General features: G+C 47.9%; 6 protein-coding genes across 6 annotated transcripts; 3 read left to right on the top strand and 3 right to left on the bottom strand.

The window, feature by feature from the left end:
• Nucleotides 1-235: 235 nt before the first annotated feature.
• N7446_004999 (tryptophan synthase) lies at nt 236-2,490 on the bottom strand (the record flags this gene model as incomplete). The annotated part of the gene is made up of 3 exons (XM_058513747.1): nt 236-1,931; nt 1,982-2,285; nt 2,355-2,490. 3 exons carry the CDS (start codon nt 2,488-2,490, stop codon nt 236-238), a joined length of 2,136 nt encoding a protein of 711 aa, XP_058375076.1.
• A 421-nt stretch (nt 2,491-2,911) lies between these two features.
• On the top strand, nt 2,912-3,410 carry N7446_004998 (Endoribonuclease L-PSP/chorismate mutase-like protein; the record flags this gene model as incomplete). The annotated part of the gene is made up of 2 exons (XM_058513746.1): nt 2,912-3,023; nt 3,079-3,410. The coding sequence occupies 2 exons, from the start codon at nt 2,912-2,914 to the stop codon at nt 3,408-3,410; spliced, it is 444 nt and encodes a 147-aa protein (XP_058375075.1).
• A 399-nt stretch (nt 3,411-3,809) lies between these two features.
• N7446_004997 (SDR family oxidoreductase) lies at nt 3,810-4,740 on the bottom strand (the record flags this gene model as incomplete). The annotated part of the gene is made up of 4 exons (XM_058513745.1): nt 3,810-3,881; nt 3,936-4,035; nt 4,113-4,647; nt 4,704-4,740. The coding sequence occupies 4 exons, from the start codon at nt 4,738-4,740 to the stop codon at nt 3,810-3,812; spliced, it is 744 nt and encodes a 247-aa protein (XP_058375074.1).
• A 658-nt stretch (nt 4,741-5,398) lies between these two features.
• N7446_004996 (NmrA/HSCARG family protein) lies at nt 5,399-6,581 on the top strand (the record flags this gene model as incomplete). Its single annotated transcript, XM_058513744.1, has 5 exons — nt 5,399-5,449; nt 5,512-5,997; nt 6,054-6,243; nt 6,294-6,466; nt 6,522-6,581. The coding sequence occupies 5 exons, from the start codon at nt 5,399-5,401 to the stop codon at nt 6,579-6,581; spliced, it is 960 nt and encodes a 319-aa protein (XP_058375073.1).
• Nucleotides 6,582-11,197: 4,616 nt separating this feature from the next.
• Nucleotides 11,198-12,894, bottom strand: N7446_004995 (oleate hydratase; the record flags this gene model as incomplete). Its single annotated transcript, XM_058513743.1, has 2 exons — nt 12,320-12,894; nt 11,198-12,263 (listed from the first exon to the last, which is right to left on the bottom strand). Exons 1-2 carry the CDS (start codon nt 12,871-12,873, stop codon nt 11,198-11,200), a joined length of 1,620 nt encoding a protein of 539 aa, XP_058375072.1. The 5' UTR covers nt 12,874-12,894.
• Nucleotides 12,895-13,623: 729 nt separating this feature from the next.
• Nucleotides 13,624-14,034, top strand: N7446_004994 (ankyrin repeat domain-containing protein; the record flags this gene model as incomplete). Its single annotated transcript, XM_058513742.1, has 1 exon — nt 13,624-14,034. One exon carries the CDS (start codon nt 13,624-13,626, stop codon nt 14,032-14,034), a length of 411 nt encoding a protein of 136 aa, XP_058375071.1.
• Between the last annotated feature and the right edge of the window lie 1,201 nt (nt 14,035-15,235).

Genomic DNA, 15,235 nt, shown 5'->3' with positions numbered 1-15,235 from the left:
GAATATCTGGAATGAGCAGTCTCCTATAAGTCGTCTCTCGCCGTCCGAAGTTACGGGTGAAAAGGGAGCTGTTTCTGGCGCCGGGGGCTGACATTTTTAGCTTCAGCGTCGAATTTAATTTTTATAAAAAAAAAAAAAAAAAAAAAAAAAAAAAAAAAATGAAGAAGAAAGATCTATCAAAGCCACGTCTAGCTCTACTTAGTACACCCACTAATCCAAAATACAGCACCAAATATCAAAACCGCAAATGCCATCCGATCTCAGGTCCCAGACGAGGCAGGGCCACAGCAACAGTGTTGACATCCTTGTCACCTCGTCCGCTAAGGTTGAGAACAATATTCTGTTCGTCTTTCTTCATCGTCTTGGCGAGTTCAATGGCCCCATATACGGCGTGAGATGACTCAAGCGCAGGAATAATACCTTCATATTCTGCCAGAGCGTGGAATCCAGCCAGGGCTTGGGCATCGGTGGCAGCAATGAATCGGGCCCTCCCACTGTCCTTCCAGGAGCTGAGTTCAGGTCCCACAGCTGGATAGTCCATACCAGCAGAGACAGAGTGCGTCCCCGAAATCTGCCCGTATTCATCTTGTAGTAGGTAGGTGTATACTCCGTGAAGGACACCCTTACTGCCACCGGAGAGGGTCGCTGAATGGCGAGATGTATTGAGCCCATCACCAGCAGCTTCGACGCCCAACATCTGGACACCTGTCTCATCTAGGAAAGGATAAAACATTCCTGATGCATTGCTCCCTCCTCCGACGCAGGCTACAACGGCGTCAGGAAGCTTTCCAATAGCATGTCGCATCTGTTCTTTCGTTTCTTGCCCAATGATGGACTGGAAAGTGCGCACAATCGTAGGGAAAGGGTGAGGGCCAACAACCGAACCGAGAATATAATGAGTGGTTTCGACATCTTTCACCCATGCACGCAACGCTTCATTCACAGCATCACGGAGCGTTCGACTACCAGATGTGGCCGATACCACTTTAGCCCCGAGAAGCTTCATCCGGAACACATTCAGCGCTTGACGACGAACATCTTCAGCGCCCATGTACACAACACATTCCATTCCAAATTTGGCGCAAACTGTAGCAGTGGCCACGCCGTGCTGGCCCGCGCCCGTTTCGGCGATGATTCGTCTCTTTCCTAATCGTCGAGCTAGGAGGATTTGGCCTAGGGCATTGTTGATTTTGTGGCTCCCGGTGTGATTGAGATCTTCCCGTTTGATCCAAATATTTGCCCCGCCAGTCATTTCAGTAAGGCGTGCAGCAAAATATAGACTGCTCGGCCGGCCCATATAAGGGTAGTAAGAGCGGTATTCTTCCCAGAAGGCCCGGTCGTGTCGTGCCGCTTCAAATTCTTGGTCTAATTCAGATAAACAGCCCATCAACGATTCTGACACGTATTGGCCCCCAAATTCACCAAAACGCATGGAAGCAACGGGACCCTGCCCGTCTGTGAGATCTGTGGTATCCAAACGCGCGTCCTCTGAAGTCATTGCAAGACACATTACAGCAGGTACGGGAGATTCTAACACAGTAACCTCGCGTAGAATCGCCCCATTCTCATCCCTCTTGAGCTTGCGCCCGGTGATACCAGATAGGTACTTCTCCACGCATTGAGCAGCTTGACCGGGTGGCGCAGTGCCGATAGTATTGATAATCTGGCTGCCAATGATACAGCCTTCAGTCAAGGCTTGCACGGATAGGAAGTGTTCTCGTGTACTGATGCCAAAGCCGAGAGCAACTGGCGTACCGCGGGCATACTTGTGGATACGGCTAAGAAACTCAGGAAGATTGGCGCTTAGTGACTGGGAGGCACCTGTCACACCCAATCTGGAAACAGCGTAGATGAATGAATCGGCTATGCTGCACAGTGCTTTCATGCGAGGGATGGATGTAGATGGAGCAATGAGGGGGATGTAAGAAAGCCTAATAATCTTTAGCTCATAAATGTAAAAGGAAGACAATCCTAAACGAACCCATTGCTGACACATAGTCTTCTGAACCGAACGGCTTCCTCAATGGGGAGGTCAACCAGGACGAACCCCTGGACACCTGCCTGCTTGCAGTCGTGCAACAGCTTCTCCTCGCCGTAGCGAAGGACTGGATTATAGTTCCCCATCAGCAGGACTGGTATCCGTAATCCCCGTCGTCTTGCTTCTCGCACCATGTCCAATAACTCCGACAAGTTGACACCATTGGCGAGAGCGATAACATTGGCCTCTTGGATAACAGGGCCGTCTGCAATAGGGTCTGAGAACGGCATTCCCAGCTCGATCATATCTATTAATTTATAGAGCGTCAGATGGTATAAAATCACTCATTCGTCATGATATATAGATATATACGCACCTGCACCGCCGCTCTCAAGACTGAGTAAAATATCTGGCGTCTCCTCCACTGTCGGATACCCAGCGGTAACATATGCGCCCAGGGCAGCACGGTTCTGATGCCACGCTCTAGCGAATGATTGCTTGATATGCTCCATGATTGCACGCAGTAGGTTGTTCAACGCAAGGTAAAGCGGGAGCAAAGCTAACAGTTGAAGAGGCTTTTTAACCGAGATAATCGGCTGACGTAGATAAAGTGACCTGAGACCATTAAATTTCCTTTACTCATTTTTTAAGATATTTTTATGCACATCATCAATGACTCATCGCTACAGATTCACTTCTTCTTCGTTTGGCCCGAAAGTGGCAACGGGATGAGACCATGGATTATGCGGGTCCTGGCGCTCCCAGTGGAACTAGGTGATGGAGACATGCTCCGCTTGTGGCAGTATATAACAACCATTTCCGCTGACAAAGCGGGCAACCCGCGTCTTACAGAACAATTACGGTATATTTATACCTGGTATGCCGGTCGCTCATCTTTGAAATGTAGAATTCTACAACTTTGCAACCTGCAACATGGCTTCCTTGAGGTACCACGCGCTTCCTGGCTTTGGAGTAGACTGCCGCGAGAAATACGGGTTTAGCGATGCATGCCTGATCGGCAATCGGCTAGTCGTCACCGGGCAGAGTAAGCAGTTTACCGGCGCCGTGTCTGAGGACCTAGGGCTAATTATATTCCTAAGCGGGCATTAATCCTTTGACTAGGGAAACCTCTCCCAAAATCGAGGAGCAAATTGCGCAGGCCTTCAAAAACATTGATGATCTGATTATCCACACTCTCATCAAAGAAGGTCATGCGATTAAGGAGGTTGATTCTGGATGGGATTACGTGGTCAAGCTACGTGCGTTCTTTGTAGGATTGTCCGAAACGCGTGAAGTGGCACGGGAAAATATGGTTCACTACATCAAGAAGTGGTGTCCCCGCCACCAGCCGTTATTCACCATGGTGGGAATTGAAAGCCTGCCTTTTCCCGAGCATCTCGTGGAGTTTGAAGTTGATGTATGGATCCCTTGAAATGGCGCATGCTATTGTACAACTGGATTTGTTCCCAACTATGTTCCAAGGATAGTGCAACATGGGACAGAAACGTCTTCTATTAAATGATTATAGCGTTCACTTCGTGCCTAATATCTAGTCTAGTGATTCACCTTGTGATCATCCAAGTATGTTGACATGTATTTATATTATGATGCACTGAAGATATGTTTAGACCATTAGAAATGAGAGTCCCAAAGATTCTCCGCCTTGCTGCTTAATCTACCAGTTCAATCTTTCGAGGGGTAGGGTACTGGGGAAAAATCCTCCTCTGTAGGTATGAGATATGAAGAACGAAGTCCATGCCGTGTAATATGTTGCATGAAAGCAATATATAAACTCCAGCTATATAGGGATCTTATGTTCCTAACCCCTCGTTTACCAATAGACCTTCTCCCCGTTATATTTCACAAATTGACCAGACGTAGTCGACTTCGTCGCTACCTCAATCTGCAACGACGTCAGCAACCTGCAGCTAATCCTGGTAGCCAAATTCCTGCATACCTGATGGGTGATCCCCTGAACGGTTTCCTGGAGGGTCATCGGGGCCTTCTCTAGCCCATTGGCTTGTGCCGCACGACTGCCCATGTCTGTTTGTACCATTCTATTCATCGAGAAACGAGAATTTCGTCGTCAGCATTTCTTGTCTCCTTAGAAATGGAAATACGAAGACAAAAATACCCTGGATCAATGGACAAAGTGATCAAGTCCTTATTCTCCGCATCCATCTTCTTTACCAGATAGTTTCCAGCCACTTTTGACATTCCATAAGCAGCGGTCAACGAGGGAATCTGTTCGATCATATGAATGCTCGCCAGGGCCGTAGAGATATAAGCAAACTTGGGAACGCTGGCTTTCCGCAGCAACGGTGCAATAGCTCGGAACAGTCTAAGCGGTCCCAGAGTATTCACTTCAAAGTGAGACAGCACGTCGGAGTCGGTCATTTCTTCTACCGGTCCGTAGTGGTTACAAATACCGGCATTGGCAATGACGATGTCAATATGCCCAACAAGATGCTGCTTCTGGATTTCCAATACAGCTTCTGTCGCACCCATTGGGCTGTCCGCACTCAGCGGCACTAGGATCAGGTGGGAGCCTTCGCCCTTTGACAGCTCATTGAGCTCCTTCGCATTCGCAGAGGACACATCCCGAGCAGCACCAATGACAGTCATGTCTGGCCGAGCAAGATAATGTGCCACGAGTCCTCTTCCGATGCCTACAAGTTGAGTCAGCCACATGGCGTACCACGGTGGGAGGAGAGTTCCCGCTCACCTCGATTAGCCCCGGTGACAAGAACAACACGGCCCATCTTGAAATATGTCAAATACGCAAATTCAGCAATTTCACAATCCTCGAACTCGAGCAGTCATTAGTGTAGTCAACTCTTGCCGTCCGAAATGTCCGAATTTATATTGTAATAGATACCGGTTCCACAGGGGAAGACCCACACTACGTCAATGAGTCTCGGGTTCCGCATCTACCGATCGGGACCGAGGGAAATTAGAACAAAGGTAGAGCTGAACCAAACAAGCCTCGGAACAGAGAGGCGAACATGGTAGCGGCATGATTCGCCGCCAAAGCTCCACCAACGCAGCTCGTCGAAGCTAATCACCGTCACCGTCGGCAGGAGATAAACTGCCGAGATACACCGAGCTCTTCAGCTTGATAATCGACAGGGATCTATTGTCGTTATTCGTTAAAGTCGGCGGGCCGAATCCGCTGGGACCTTTGACCTATTGGCTCCATGGCCCAGTTGGATTCAGGCGAAGAGTCCGGAGCATCGGATTAGCATCAGGTTTATGTCGATCATTTGCACGCCTACCGCTGACTCAGCGGTAACAATTGCATATAGCGTCCCTTGGGGTTCTCATATACTGCCCTATATAAGTCTCCAGCGTCGCGTATCCCGTAGTTGAATTAATCCCCTCACAGCAACCCCTCCAAGGCTAAACTAAATTGCAAAGACAATGACGGTTACCAGGAGAAATGTCGTGGTGATCGGTGCCACTGGCTCTCAGGCAAGTCCTCCCACATCCGCACGTCATTGGGGCGGTGCAGGTCGCTGACCTTGTGTTTATAGGGCGGATCTGTGGTTACGGAGCTCTTGAAGCACCCGCATCTATATCATATCCGGGCCATCACCCGTGATCCTTCCAAGCCCAAGGCTCAGCAGCTCGCTGCTCAGGGAGTTGAACTCTGTCGTGCAGACCTGGAGGGTGACAGAGAAGCTCTGACTGCGGCCTTTGCTGGTGCGGATGTGATCTATGCACTGACTGACTTCTGGCAGAAGCAGTCTGCTGCAGCAGAGATTGAGCAGGGCAAGGCGATTGTGGATGCTGCTGCTGGCATAGCGGCGTTGCAGCACTTCTTCTGGAGCGCTTTGCCAGACCCCGTCGCCTTATCCGACGGCAAATATCTGAATGTGCATCACTGGAAGGGTAAGAGCTTGATTACTGAGTATATCCAGACCCAGAAACCGGACCTCTGGGCAAAGACGACTACCATTCTCTTCCCCAATTACTTTGAGAACACTTTGACCGATCCTCAGCGCTACCTGCCCATCAAAGTGAGCTATCCTGCCGATAAAATATCAATTGAATACTCACCAAAATCGCGATTTAGGACGCCAAAGGCACGTACACTCTCAAGTTCCCGCACAGCCCTCAGACGGTTCTGCCTAATGTGGCAATTCGTGATACGGACAAGCTGGTGCATCTGGTCCTCGAAGCTGGCTCTACCTATTTCGCCATGACCATCGCCTTCTGGGCTCAGGCGTTGTCCGAGGCCGAAAAGCTCGCTGAGATGGGCTCCTGTAAGGTACCCTTGTAGGGTAGTGGTTCATCATGCTAATACCGGTATCAGACTATCACGTTCCCACTCGCTATCAAACCTCCAGCGCCAGTGAATTTCAGCAGCTGCTCATGACTCGTGACGGCATGTCGGAGGATATTGCATTGGACTTCACTGAGCAGTTGCTGATTTTCGAATCCTGCGGAAATGTCTACGCACGCGAAGAGTTTGTGCAAGCCAAGGATGTAGGTCAACCCATCCGTTCTCCTCGACTAACAGTACATCAGCTGACCGTGCCAGATTCCCGGACTGAATCTTCAGTGCTGGTCGGAGTTCATTCGCCAGCACAAGCTGTTTTAAGGATGGCTGGGGGGAGGTGGAAGTGCAGACAAGCCGCTTGCGTATACATGGAAGTGAGAGTCAGGCTAGTCTTTTAGATATAGAACAGAATAGGAATACTTGGTGCTGAACGAAGACACTAAAAAAGCACTTAGCGCGAATTTTTTTTTTTTTTTTTTTTTTTTTCCTTTTTTTCTGGGCCTGGTCGAACTATTTGTAAGGTGCAATCAAAGCGATACGCCGGGAATATAGACTAATTACACCATAACCAATGATTAGCCCATCTCAGACTAACGCATCCGAATACTTGACTGGGTCGGCGCGGCGCTGCCCGTCGCGAGTCATACAAGAAAATCAGAATTATCCATACAGGCTGACAAGAATTAAAGATCAAGAACATTAATCCAGAAAGACGCCCTAGAGCTTAGGTGTATAGCCAAGGCTTGAGCGAAAGTGGGAGAGCGGGTGATCTACGTAATGTCACGTTGCTCTCACCCCGTTCTCACTTCTATCACCTCAGTTTCCAGGCTTCCTGCCCATATATCGCCCGCACTCACCATAAGATCAAATGCGACGCCATTCTAAAGCCCAGGGCGCAATGAGAATCAGGTGTGCACTATCTGTCGCTTAAGTACGGCTGAGCGGACGAGAAGCCCTGTTCTCAACACCCTATGGTCGTATGTACTCAATTTATACCCGCCAAGAAGCCATGAGCCCGTATATTACGGAATAGCAAACGTAATACAGACAGTACTGTAATATGGTATATATTACGTGTATTCAAAGTTCTTGGCGGGTTTTGGGTCAAGGGTCGAAACCCAACCCACGGTTTTGGCGAGGTCCACTGACTGGTGGAGACTGCTTCTCTATGTGGCACTACCAGGGCTTTAGACATCTCTATGGTCAGCTTGAATTCCACCATGTCTCATGCATCTTCCTAGCGAGGCGTGTTCCTTTCCGACCATTGAGCATGGTAATAAAGCCCTATCTTACTGATTACGATATTTGATAGCAGTTTGAACGTATTAGCTTAGGGGATGGCATGAGACTGGTCGACGGTCTGTTTTATAGAGCTGAAAAAGAAAAGATATACTGGTCACGCGAGGCGGATGCTTGATCTGTCTGAGTAACCAGCCTCAAAGTCTTGCCAGGATTAAACGGGAAATATCCAAAGTGGCCGGTAAGCGAAAAAGTAGGATTTCCGGAATGAAAGTGCTCGGGACTGGTAATTGAAGGTCACTAAAGAAATTTCTGGTCGACTCATTTCTGAGAAATGAATTATAATACACATACTCATTCCACCGGACTGACCTGACAATGTGGTCTATATGGTCATATTTGGGATTCTTACTCACCGATGGATTCCACAAGACCGACAGCGCAAGTCGCATTTGATGGCAAATTGTAGCTGGCCACCGCCGTGACGCCTAAACACCCGAATATCCAGGGGCAATGAATCCAGTATTATTATGAAGTTCGAATCTACTGTATCTAGAACCGTGTCCGTATCGCAGACGTTGGCTTAGCCAATAAATACTTGAACAAGAATCAAGCTAGCAGGTGAAGGCAAATGCCTTTTCCAAGGACAGATCTTAGCTTCCTGAAACGATAACTCGTTTTAGTAATGATCCCCAGCACCACGAAAAGGTGTCTATCCTATCGCTGGAGGTAGCGGTAAGCCACTAGATGATTGTGCCAGGTAGCAGCGACAGAGCCGTACAGGTTATCATGCTGGAAGGCAGGATCACCCTGTTATATCCATGTTCCTGTAGAGGAGGGCTTTGGCTTTTATGTCCTTCGGACTGCGAAGATCGACAAAGATCACCTATCAGTGAGGTTGGCACAGCACCGCATTCTTTACCCAGCCGAATCTTCCTGCGGAGGTCTTATTTTTTATTTTTTATTTTTTATATTTTTTTTCCTAATGGAAAATAGCGGGTTGAACTCCGCTGGGGCAGGGGTGTTGATGTTTCCGGGTTAGATTCATCTGTCCTGGACGAGAACAATACCTGGAGCTATGAAAAGGTGGTTAAATGGCTCTCGACTCTCACGACAATCGTGTTCTTATGAGCCAGCAAGTACTTGAGTTTGTCTGTATAGCTCCGCTTGTCGAATGTTGATCATTTAAGCTAACATCAGCCGGGATAAAATAAGGGCGGTGCCATTTCGTGGGTGGTAGGCTCGCCCCATTTACCAGCCCTCCCAAACCTCGCTGGTATTCTGCCCTCAAAAAACCAAGCAGACGAAAAGAACTGTTCTTCCGCTGTGTCCCCTTATATAGCCTGCAGAGCATCTGTTTATTTCTATTTTTAAACTAGGCGTCATTTGGTGAAATTATTATCGCCAGTGACTCCGACCGTGCTTTATCATCCATTACCCTGCCCGTGTCTGTTGAGAATGCTCATCCTCAAGGTTACAGTACATTCCCTGTATGTTCTTACAAACTCTACACTGATTTATTTAGCTCATCATATTCTCTTCAGAAACTGCAATAGCCATTAGCTTCCGCATGACCCTATGGCCTAGTATGGAGCCTCTACCGCATTCCACGACGGCTATTCATGCCCATCTTATTGTAAATACTTGCAAAAGTTATGGAATGCTTTCCATGCGGTAATTCTCTTTCAATTACGACTCTGTCGTATTATCTCCAAGTAAAGTAAGACATAGAACAAATATGAACATGCAATGCTTCACTCTTCTGTTGCGTTGTCCAAGAACCCTGGTAGATTGAGTTTGCAAGGGTGATCCCAGTCATCGAGGATCCTAGTCAGTCGACCCCGAGACGATTCCAGTGCCTGCTCAAAGAAGCGCAGCCGAGACAGCTGCTTGTCGTGGCGCAGCTGAAGTCCATCCCTCTCTTTAGTCAGGTGTCTGCTAGCCTCCTTCAAGATCTGATTGCTCTGCTCTAGGTTCTGACCATCGATGTGTTTGGACACGCACGATTCCCATAGGCGTCGATACAGTCCGACAAGTCGAGCCGCGGGAAAGGCGGACTTGGGATCGTCGCGTTCGAGGTCTGCTAGCACCTTCAGAATAGGTTAGAATGGCTCGGCCGCCAAGGTATGTCTTGTTTCTGCTTCCTGTGGCGAAAGAGAGAGCTGCGATGGTCAGCAACAGCATTGGAAGCTGAGCCGCTTTACTTACCTGTGGAGGGACATGATCAGAAGCCTCCTGCGAATTCTCTTTTTCAGAAACGATTGGCAATGCACTGGGCTGTTGTTCCCCTTCTTTTTCCTGGTCTGGGGTGCTGTTAGGGGCATCCATCTTGATCACAGGGGAAAGTCGAGTATCTGGGCAATAGCAAGTCCACTAATTCTTGGAGGTTTTTATAGACTAGAAGACACCGGTGGCTAGGTACTCAGTCTGATTTTCACCATGAAAGTCAATCAGCGCAGTCAGCTTTCCAATCTCAGCACTCTGTTAGCAGTCCGTTTAATGACGGTGCTGGTGATCAATCTCGTGGTGTTGATGGTTCGTGAATGTGCCTCATATTAGTGGCTTACTGGTGATGAACGGTCCAGGAGATATATATTCAGTCACAACGCATTTTCCACATTCGTTGGAGAGCTCTGAAATACAAACGTAAATAGAGTAAAATCTAGAGGACCGAAAAAGAAAACTGTAAAAACCAGGTATCTATCTCAACCATGATCACAAGTTCAAAAGTTGACTCCCGTCAACCAGGACGACCAAGCCTCAACGGGTTGACCGGTTGAATACCCGCGCCCGCACGACCGCAGCCTGACGCTTCTTGCAGCCTAGACAGACAGAACCACACACAGCTCAGACAACCAACATTTCTTAACCGACTCACTTTGACTCATTCTCAACTAGACTCTAGCATTTTTTTCTCGGTGGGCATCTAACATGACACCAGAAATTTCGTTGTAAATAGTTGCGGTAGAACGAAGGCATGAATTGCAACAGACCTCACGTAGGATAGCGTGGTGTGTCCTTGAACGTTTGCTCCATAAAAGAGCACGTACGCGACAGGAGCCGAGAAACCTATAAATTCGCCCTCTCCCCCCAGCAATTTGTTCCACAACACATGTCACTTGCTTCGCAAAGTCGAGCAGGCCGTCGGTTCGAGGCACCTGATAAGTTCTTCCCTTTGACCTACTGGATTTCCAGGGTACTGAACATCTATACTGTAATTACGTTGTGGACTGACAAGCTAGAAAGTGCATGTGAGAATGAGATTCCCACCAGGACCACTATGTCACCAATGCCAGCCGATCAAAGAAGCAGTTTTGTGTTAGATGGTCAGAAATGCCATGTTAGTCGGTATATTTCCGTGGATTTGGACCGACTTACAATCAAGTGAATTGGAAGTTGATTGCCTCCATGCGGTTGTGAGTCTCCCTGCAAACCTAGAAGAGAAGTTCTACATCTTTATTCTAGTGAGAGTGCCACATGCGAAGACTTGAAAGTCTTACCTTAAAGAAGGTGCGACGACAAGAAATAACCAATCAATCAAATTTTGAAGAAAGTCAAGCACAATATAACCTTGTAGTTTCCCACAACAGGACCTGAACTCTTAGAATGCGTCTGTGCTAAGCATACGGGAATCTTTATAAATCATTTTCCATACATCGATCTCTTGGTATGTCAGTGACGCAGCTGATGCACCAATGCTATCTCCAAAACAGAATTTTCTTGATAACCGAGGTTTTTGATTTCAAAGAATCATTCACGTCTCCTTCCATGCCCATTAACTTATAGACCGCCATTTGGGCAGTGCGGATGCCGTAACTGACGTCTGCGCATGTATAACGCGGAAATTCTGTAAAAGGCCCCACCAAACCAACATTGGAGACCGGCGTAATTGATGGACGGTCGCCTAATGCCCTGGTCAGAAACAATGAACTCATCCGGGGCATCGCACGGGGAATGGTGACAGTGTGTGCTAACGGCGAGTTATAGTGAAGATTGAGGTGTCCCAATACCTCAGTCGTTATATCCGCACCTGAACAGTGGAGCATTGTCCTCTTCACGTAATTGCCTTCGACTCCCGGAAAACGCGCAAAACCCCAAAGAACGCGGACATCTTGCGGCTGCGCAGCAAAAACCGGTTGAGCGGGTATGCAGAGGTTGATCTTCCAATTACTGTCATCGAGAAATAAGAATGCTCCGGCTTCAGATGTGCAATTGGAAAGTGATATGAGATCATCGTAGAACACAACATCTTGTGTCGTGATGGTGAAGGATATCAACATAGATTCTGACTGGCGTGTGCAAAAGTTATACGGATTGCCAAAGCGCGTGTGCTTATTTCCCAGGTCCAACCATACCGACCAATTTTGATCTAACACATCGTCCGCATTGAGTGATTGCCACACTGGCGCAGAATCATTTGTGCCAACGGCTGAACCCGAGATAGTGGATCCAAGATTAATAATGACGATATCGTTCTCCCCTAGTTGCTTGCGCAGTTCCAGGTTGCCTTGGACGAGATTAAATCCAGTAACTCCTTGTTCGGCGTTGTCGTTGGTCACTTCCATATCCTTGACTTCGACACCAAACCGAAAATCAACACCACGGCTTTGAAGATAAAAGTATACCGGCAGGTACAAAGACTCATATTGATAATAGCCTGTGATGTCGAGGCAGCTTAGAATACTTAAACTGTGAAACTGAGGCAGATATTGGCGTAAGGAGCGCCTGAACTCTGCCGCACTGTGCCATGGTTGAAAGCCAAATCTGATGAATGTTAGAAATGGTGTAGGTAAGCAATGCAGGATAGCGTGGATACGTACTGAGCGGACCAAATTGCCCAGAAGGGACATCTGAAAAAGCTTTCTGAGAAAAGCTCCTGGACTTGTCTGTGCAATAAATATTTTTCGCGCTTGAATAGAATGTGTATCAAAGCCATTCGCTGCTTGTGATTCAAATGTAGTGAATCGGTTGGTACGTGACTCACTGAGCCTTTGGCAAGGGCGAGAAAGCAGGTTCGAACATTTTTCTTCGCAGAGATCCGACTTTCTTCAGCTCTTTTTATGTCGTCCAAAAGGGATGGCCCTTGCAACTGGGCTGAGGGAAGCATTGCGAGAAGCCTTTCCATTGGTAAGCCTGCCGGAACGGGCAAGCATTCGGCAAATTGATCGTATCCGCCCGAGGAACTACCAGCGTGGTGTGGGATGCGCTCAGAGAACAGGTGCTTGTCTATAATGTGGATTTTGGACGGATGTATCTTGGCGTCTTTAATCAAATATAGCGCTGACGCTAAGGATTCAGTTCCACTTCCAAAGATCCAAGCCTCGGTATTTTCGGCTGTGCGCTTGGCTCTAACCTGTGATCGATGCTGGGCCATTATATCAACAGACGAGAAAATTCTTCAAACCCGAAAAAAAAAAAAAAAAAAAAACAACTTTTCTTGCGTCGAAACACCCACTATTTAACAGCCGAAACATGAGGCGAAGGCGGAAATTGCCGGGATTGACGTCACCGAACCGTTATCATCAGTCACTCCAACGAAGGAACATCTCCGGTAGTTAACGTCCGTGTCAGAGTCAAATAAACTCCCTGATTGACTTGACACGTCGACGTTGACTGCAGTTATGCTGTGAATCCATGAATCCGTGCTACCATCTTAACAACGTGGGACCATTACGTAGAGATCTTACAGAAAAGGCGACTTGGAGGCATAGCTACCGTTTCGCAACCGTGAAAGCAAACCTTTGCCTGGTTCGCTGCTATTCAACTAATAGGGTCGCACATTCATATAAGGCCTATTCGTGTTTTAAGGCTCGCAATGGGAAGCTATAAAACCAAGTATGGTGGTACTGTACAATAACCTCGACCGCTATCTTTATAGGTATAATGTGAAACACCACGCAAGTTCAACACTTTTGTGGGCTGCAACACGCGGCCAAGAGCCGACAGCCAGAAGATCGCTGGCCGAAGGAGCCAATGTTCAATGTCGGTCAGAAAACAATTGGACACCGCTATCATTGGCAGCATGGAATGAACATGAGGCAGTGGTCAAGCTACTCCTCGCGACAGAGGGCGTCGATCCTGACTCCAAATGCTCTAGAGGATAGACCCAATTGTCATTGGCGGCATGGAGGGGACACGCGATGGTGGTCAAGCTGCTGCTTTCCACCGAGGGCGTCGACTCAATATCAAAGAACTTTTCGGAGAAACGCCGCTATCATTGGCAGCTGGCAACGGACAGGAAGCAGTGGTCACGCTACTATTAGCGATAGATGTCGACCCAGATCCCAGAAACTCTAAAGGGGAGACACCACTATCATGGGCGGCAGGCAACGGACATGATACGGTGGTGAAGCTCTTATTCGCAGCAGATGGTGTTGACCCCGACGCCAAAGATTACGATGGACGGAAACCACTCTCGTTAGCGGCAGGGAAAGGGCATGAAATAGTGACCAAGTTGCTACTTGCGATGGAAGGCGTCGACCCAGAATCTAAGGACCTCAGCGGAGAGACGCCGCTGTCATGGGCGCTAGAGTAAGAGCACATGGGGGTAATTGAGACGCTGCTGTGTCAATCAGAATCCAAAAATTCTGACTGAATGATCCACCGTCGTCCGCACCTGATACGCTGGGAGTAAGATATTGGGATATTGGTCTAGCTATTGGACTGATCTTAGTAATTAGTATTGTGCTTATCCCTGGACAATAATAACACCTAGAGAGCAAAGGTGGACGCTGCATGTTACGTGGCGAGACGTCATAGAACAAGGGTGCGAATAACGGAAAGTGCGTACGTAGCGAGGAAGGCAGTGCGCACGTAGGAAGGCAGTGCGCGGACAGACAACTGTATGATTATTTCGCGTAATTTACAGTGGGCTATCGATTTTTTTTTTGTTACAAAATTACAGTAATAGAAACTCGTCTTGGTTTAACAGGTCATTCTAAGCAAAGGATTAAGTAGGTAGCGAGGCGGCTGCACCGTGCGAAAATTGAGGTAGAGTAGCAGCACTGGCATGGAAGCCAAGCTTTTCCATATATCACTCTAACAGGATAGTCTCAACCTGTGTTTGGATACACGGAAAGCGCCCTAATGACTGGCCGTCTAGTTATTACGGGATTTATGGGATTGGAAGGATCTACAGGAATGGACTGATTCCGCAATCTTTTCGAATCAGGCTCTGTTTCCTCTTTGGGAATATCTTGTGATCTCATCTCGGGCGTTTAGCCTCGAGTTCTTGCTTCAGTTGGAATGAAGCGCCTTCGTAGTCATTACACAGCTAGTTAGACTGCATCAGGTTAATTGAATATTGATTGATTGATTGATCGATTGACAGGTTCCACCCTTCCTGGTACAGTCAGCACGCTGTCGCACCCGTCGTGCCTTTTTCCTTATTACTTCCGTAGTCATTCCTGGGGAGCTATGCGAGCATGTGGCACATTGAATGCCTCACTTTTTGGATGCCGGCATACTGACTATCCCGTGCGACAACGAGTCAAGTTATTCTTTAGGCCAAACTTGTTGTCGGAGCATGCGTAGGAAGGTTCGATTGACTTTTTTGCTTTTCTTCATGACGAGTAACAGCCGAGTCCCGAAGCGCCCGTAGATGGAAGGCAAGAGACTACTACATCCTGAAGATATTTGAGTCGAACGTGTTGGGGTATTGGATGCTTATTTGAAGAGTTCTAACCGCGGCAAGAGCAAACCCAACAACTCCCAGCCCGACAACCTCGAATCGTGAG

The sequence above is a fragment of the Penicillium canescens genome (genome assembly GCF_028828765.1).
Source record: "Penicillium canescens strain IBT 15451 chromosome Unknown utg000003l_segment0_segment0, whole genome shotgun sequence".
In the NCBI taxonomy this organism is placed as follows: domain Eukaryota; kingdom Fungi; phylum Ascomycota; class Eurotiomycetes; order Eurotiales; family Aspergillaceae; genus Penicillium; species Penicillium canescens.
The sequence above is the reverse complement of the archived record's forward strand: the minus strand, read 5'-3'. Positions and strand labels throughout refer to the sequence as shown.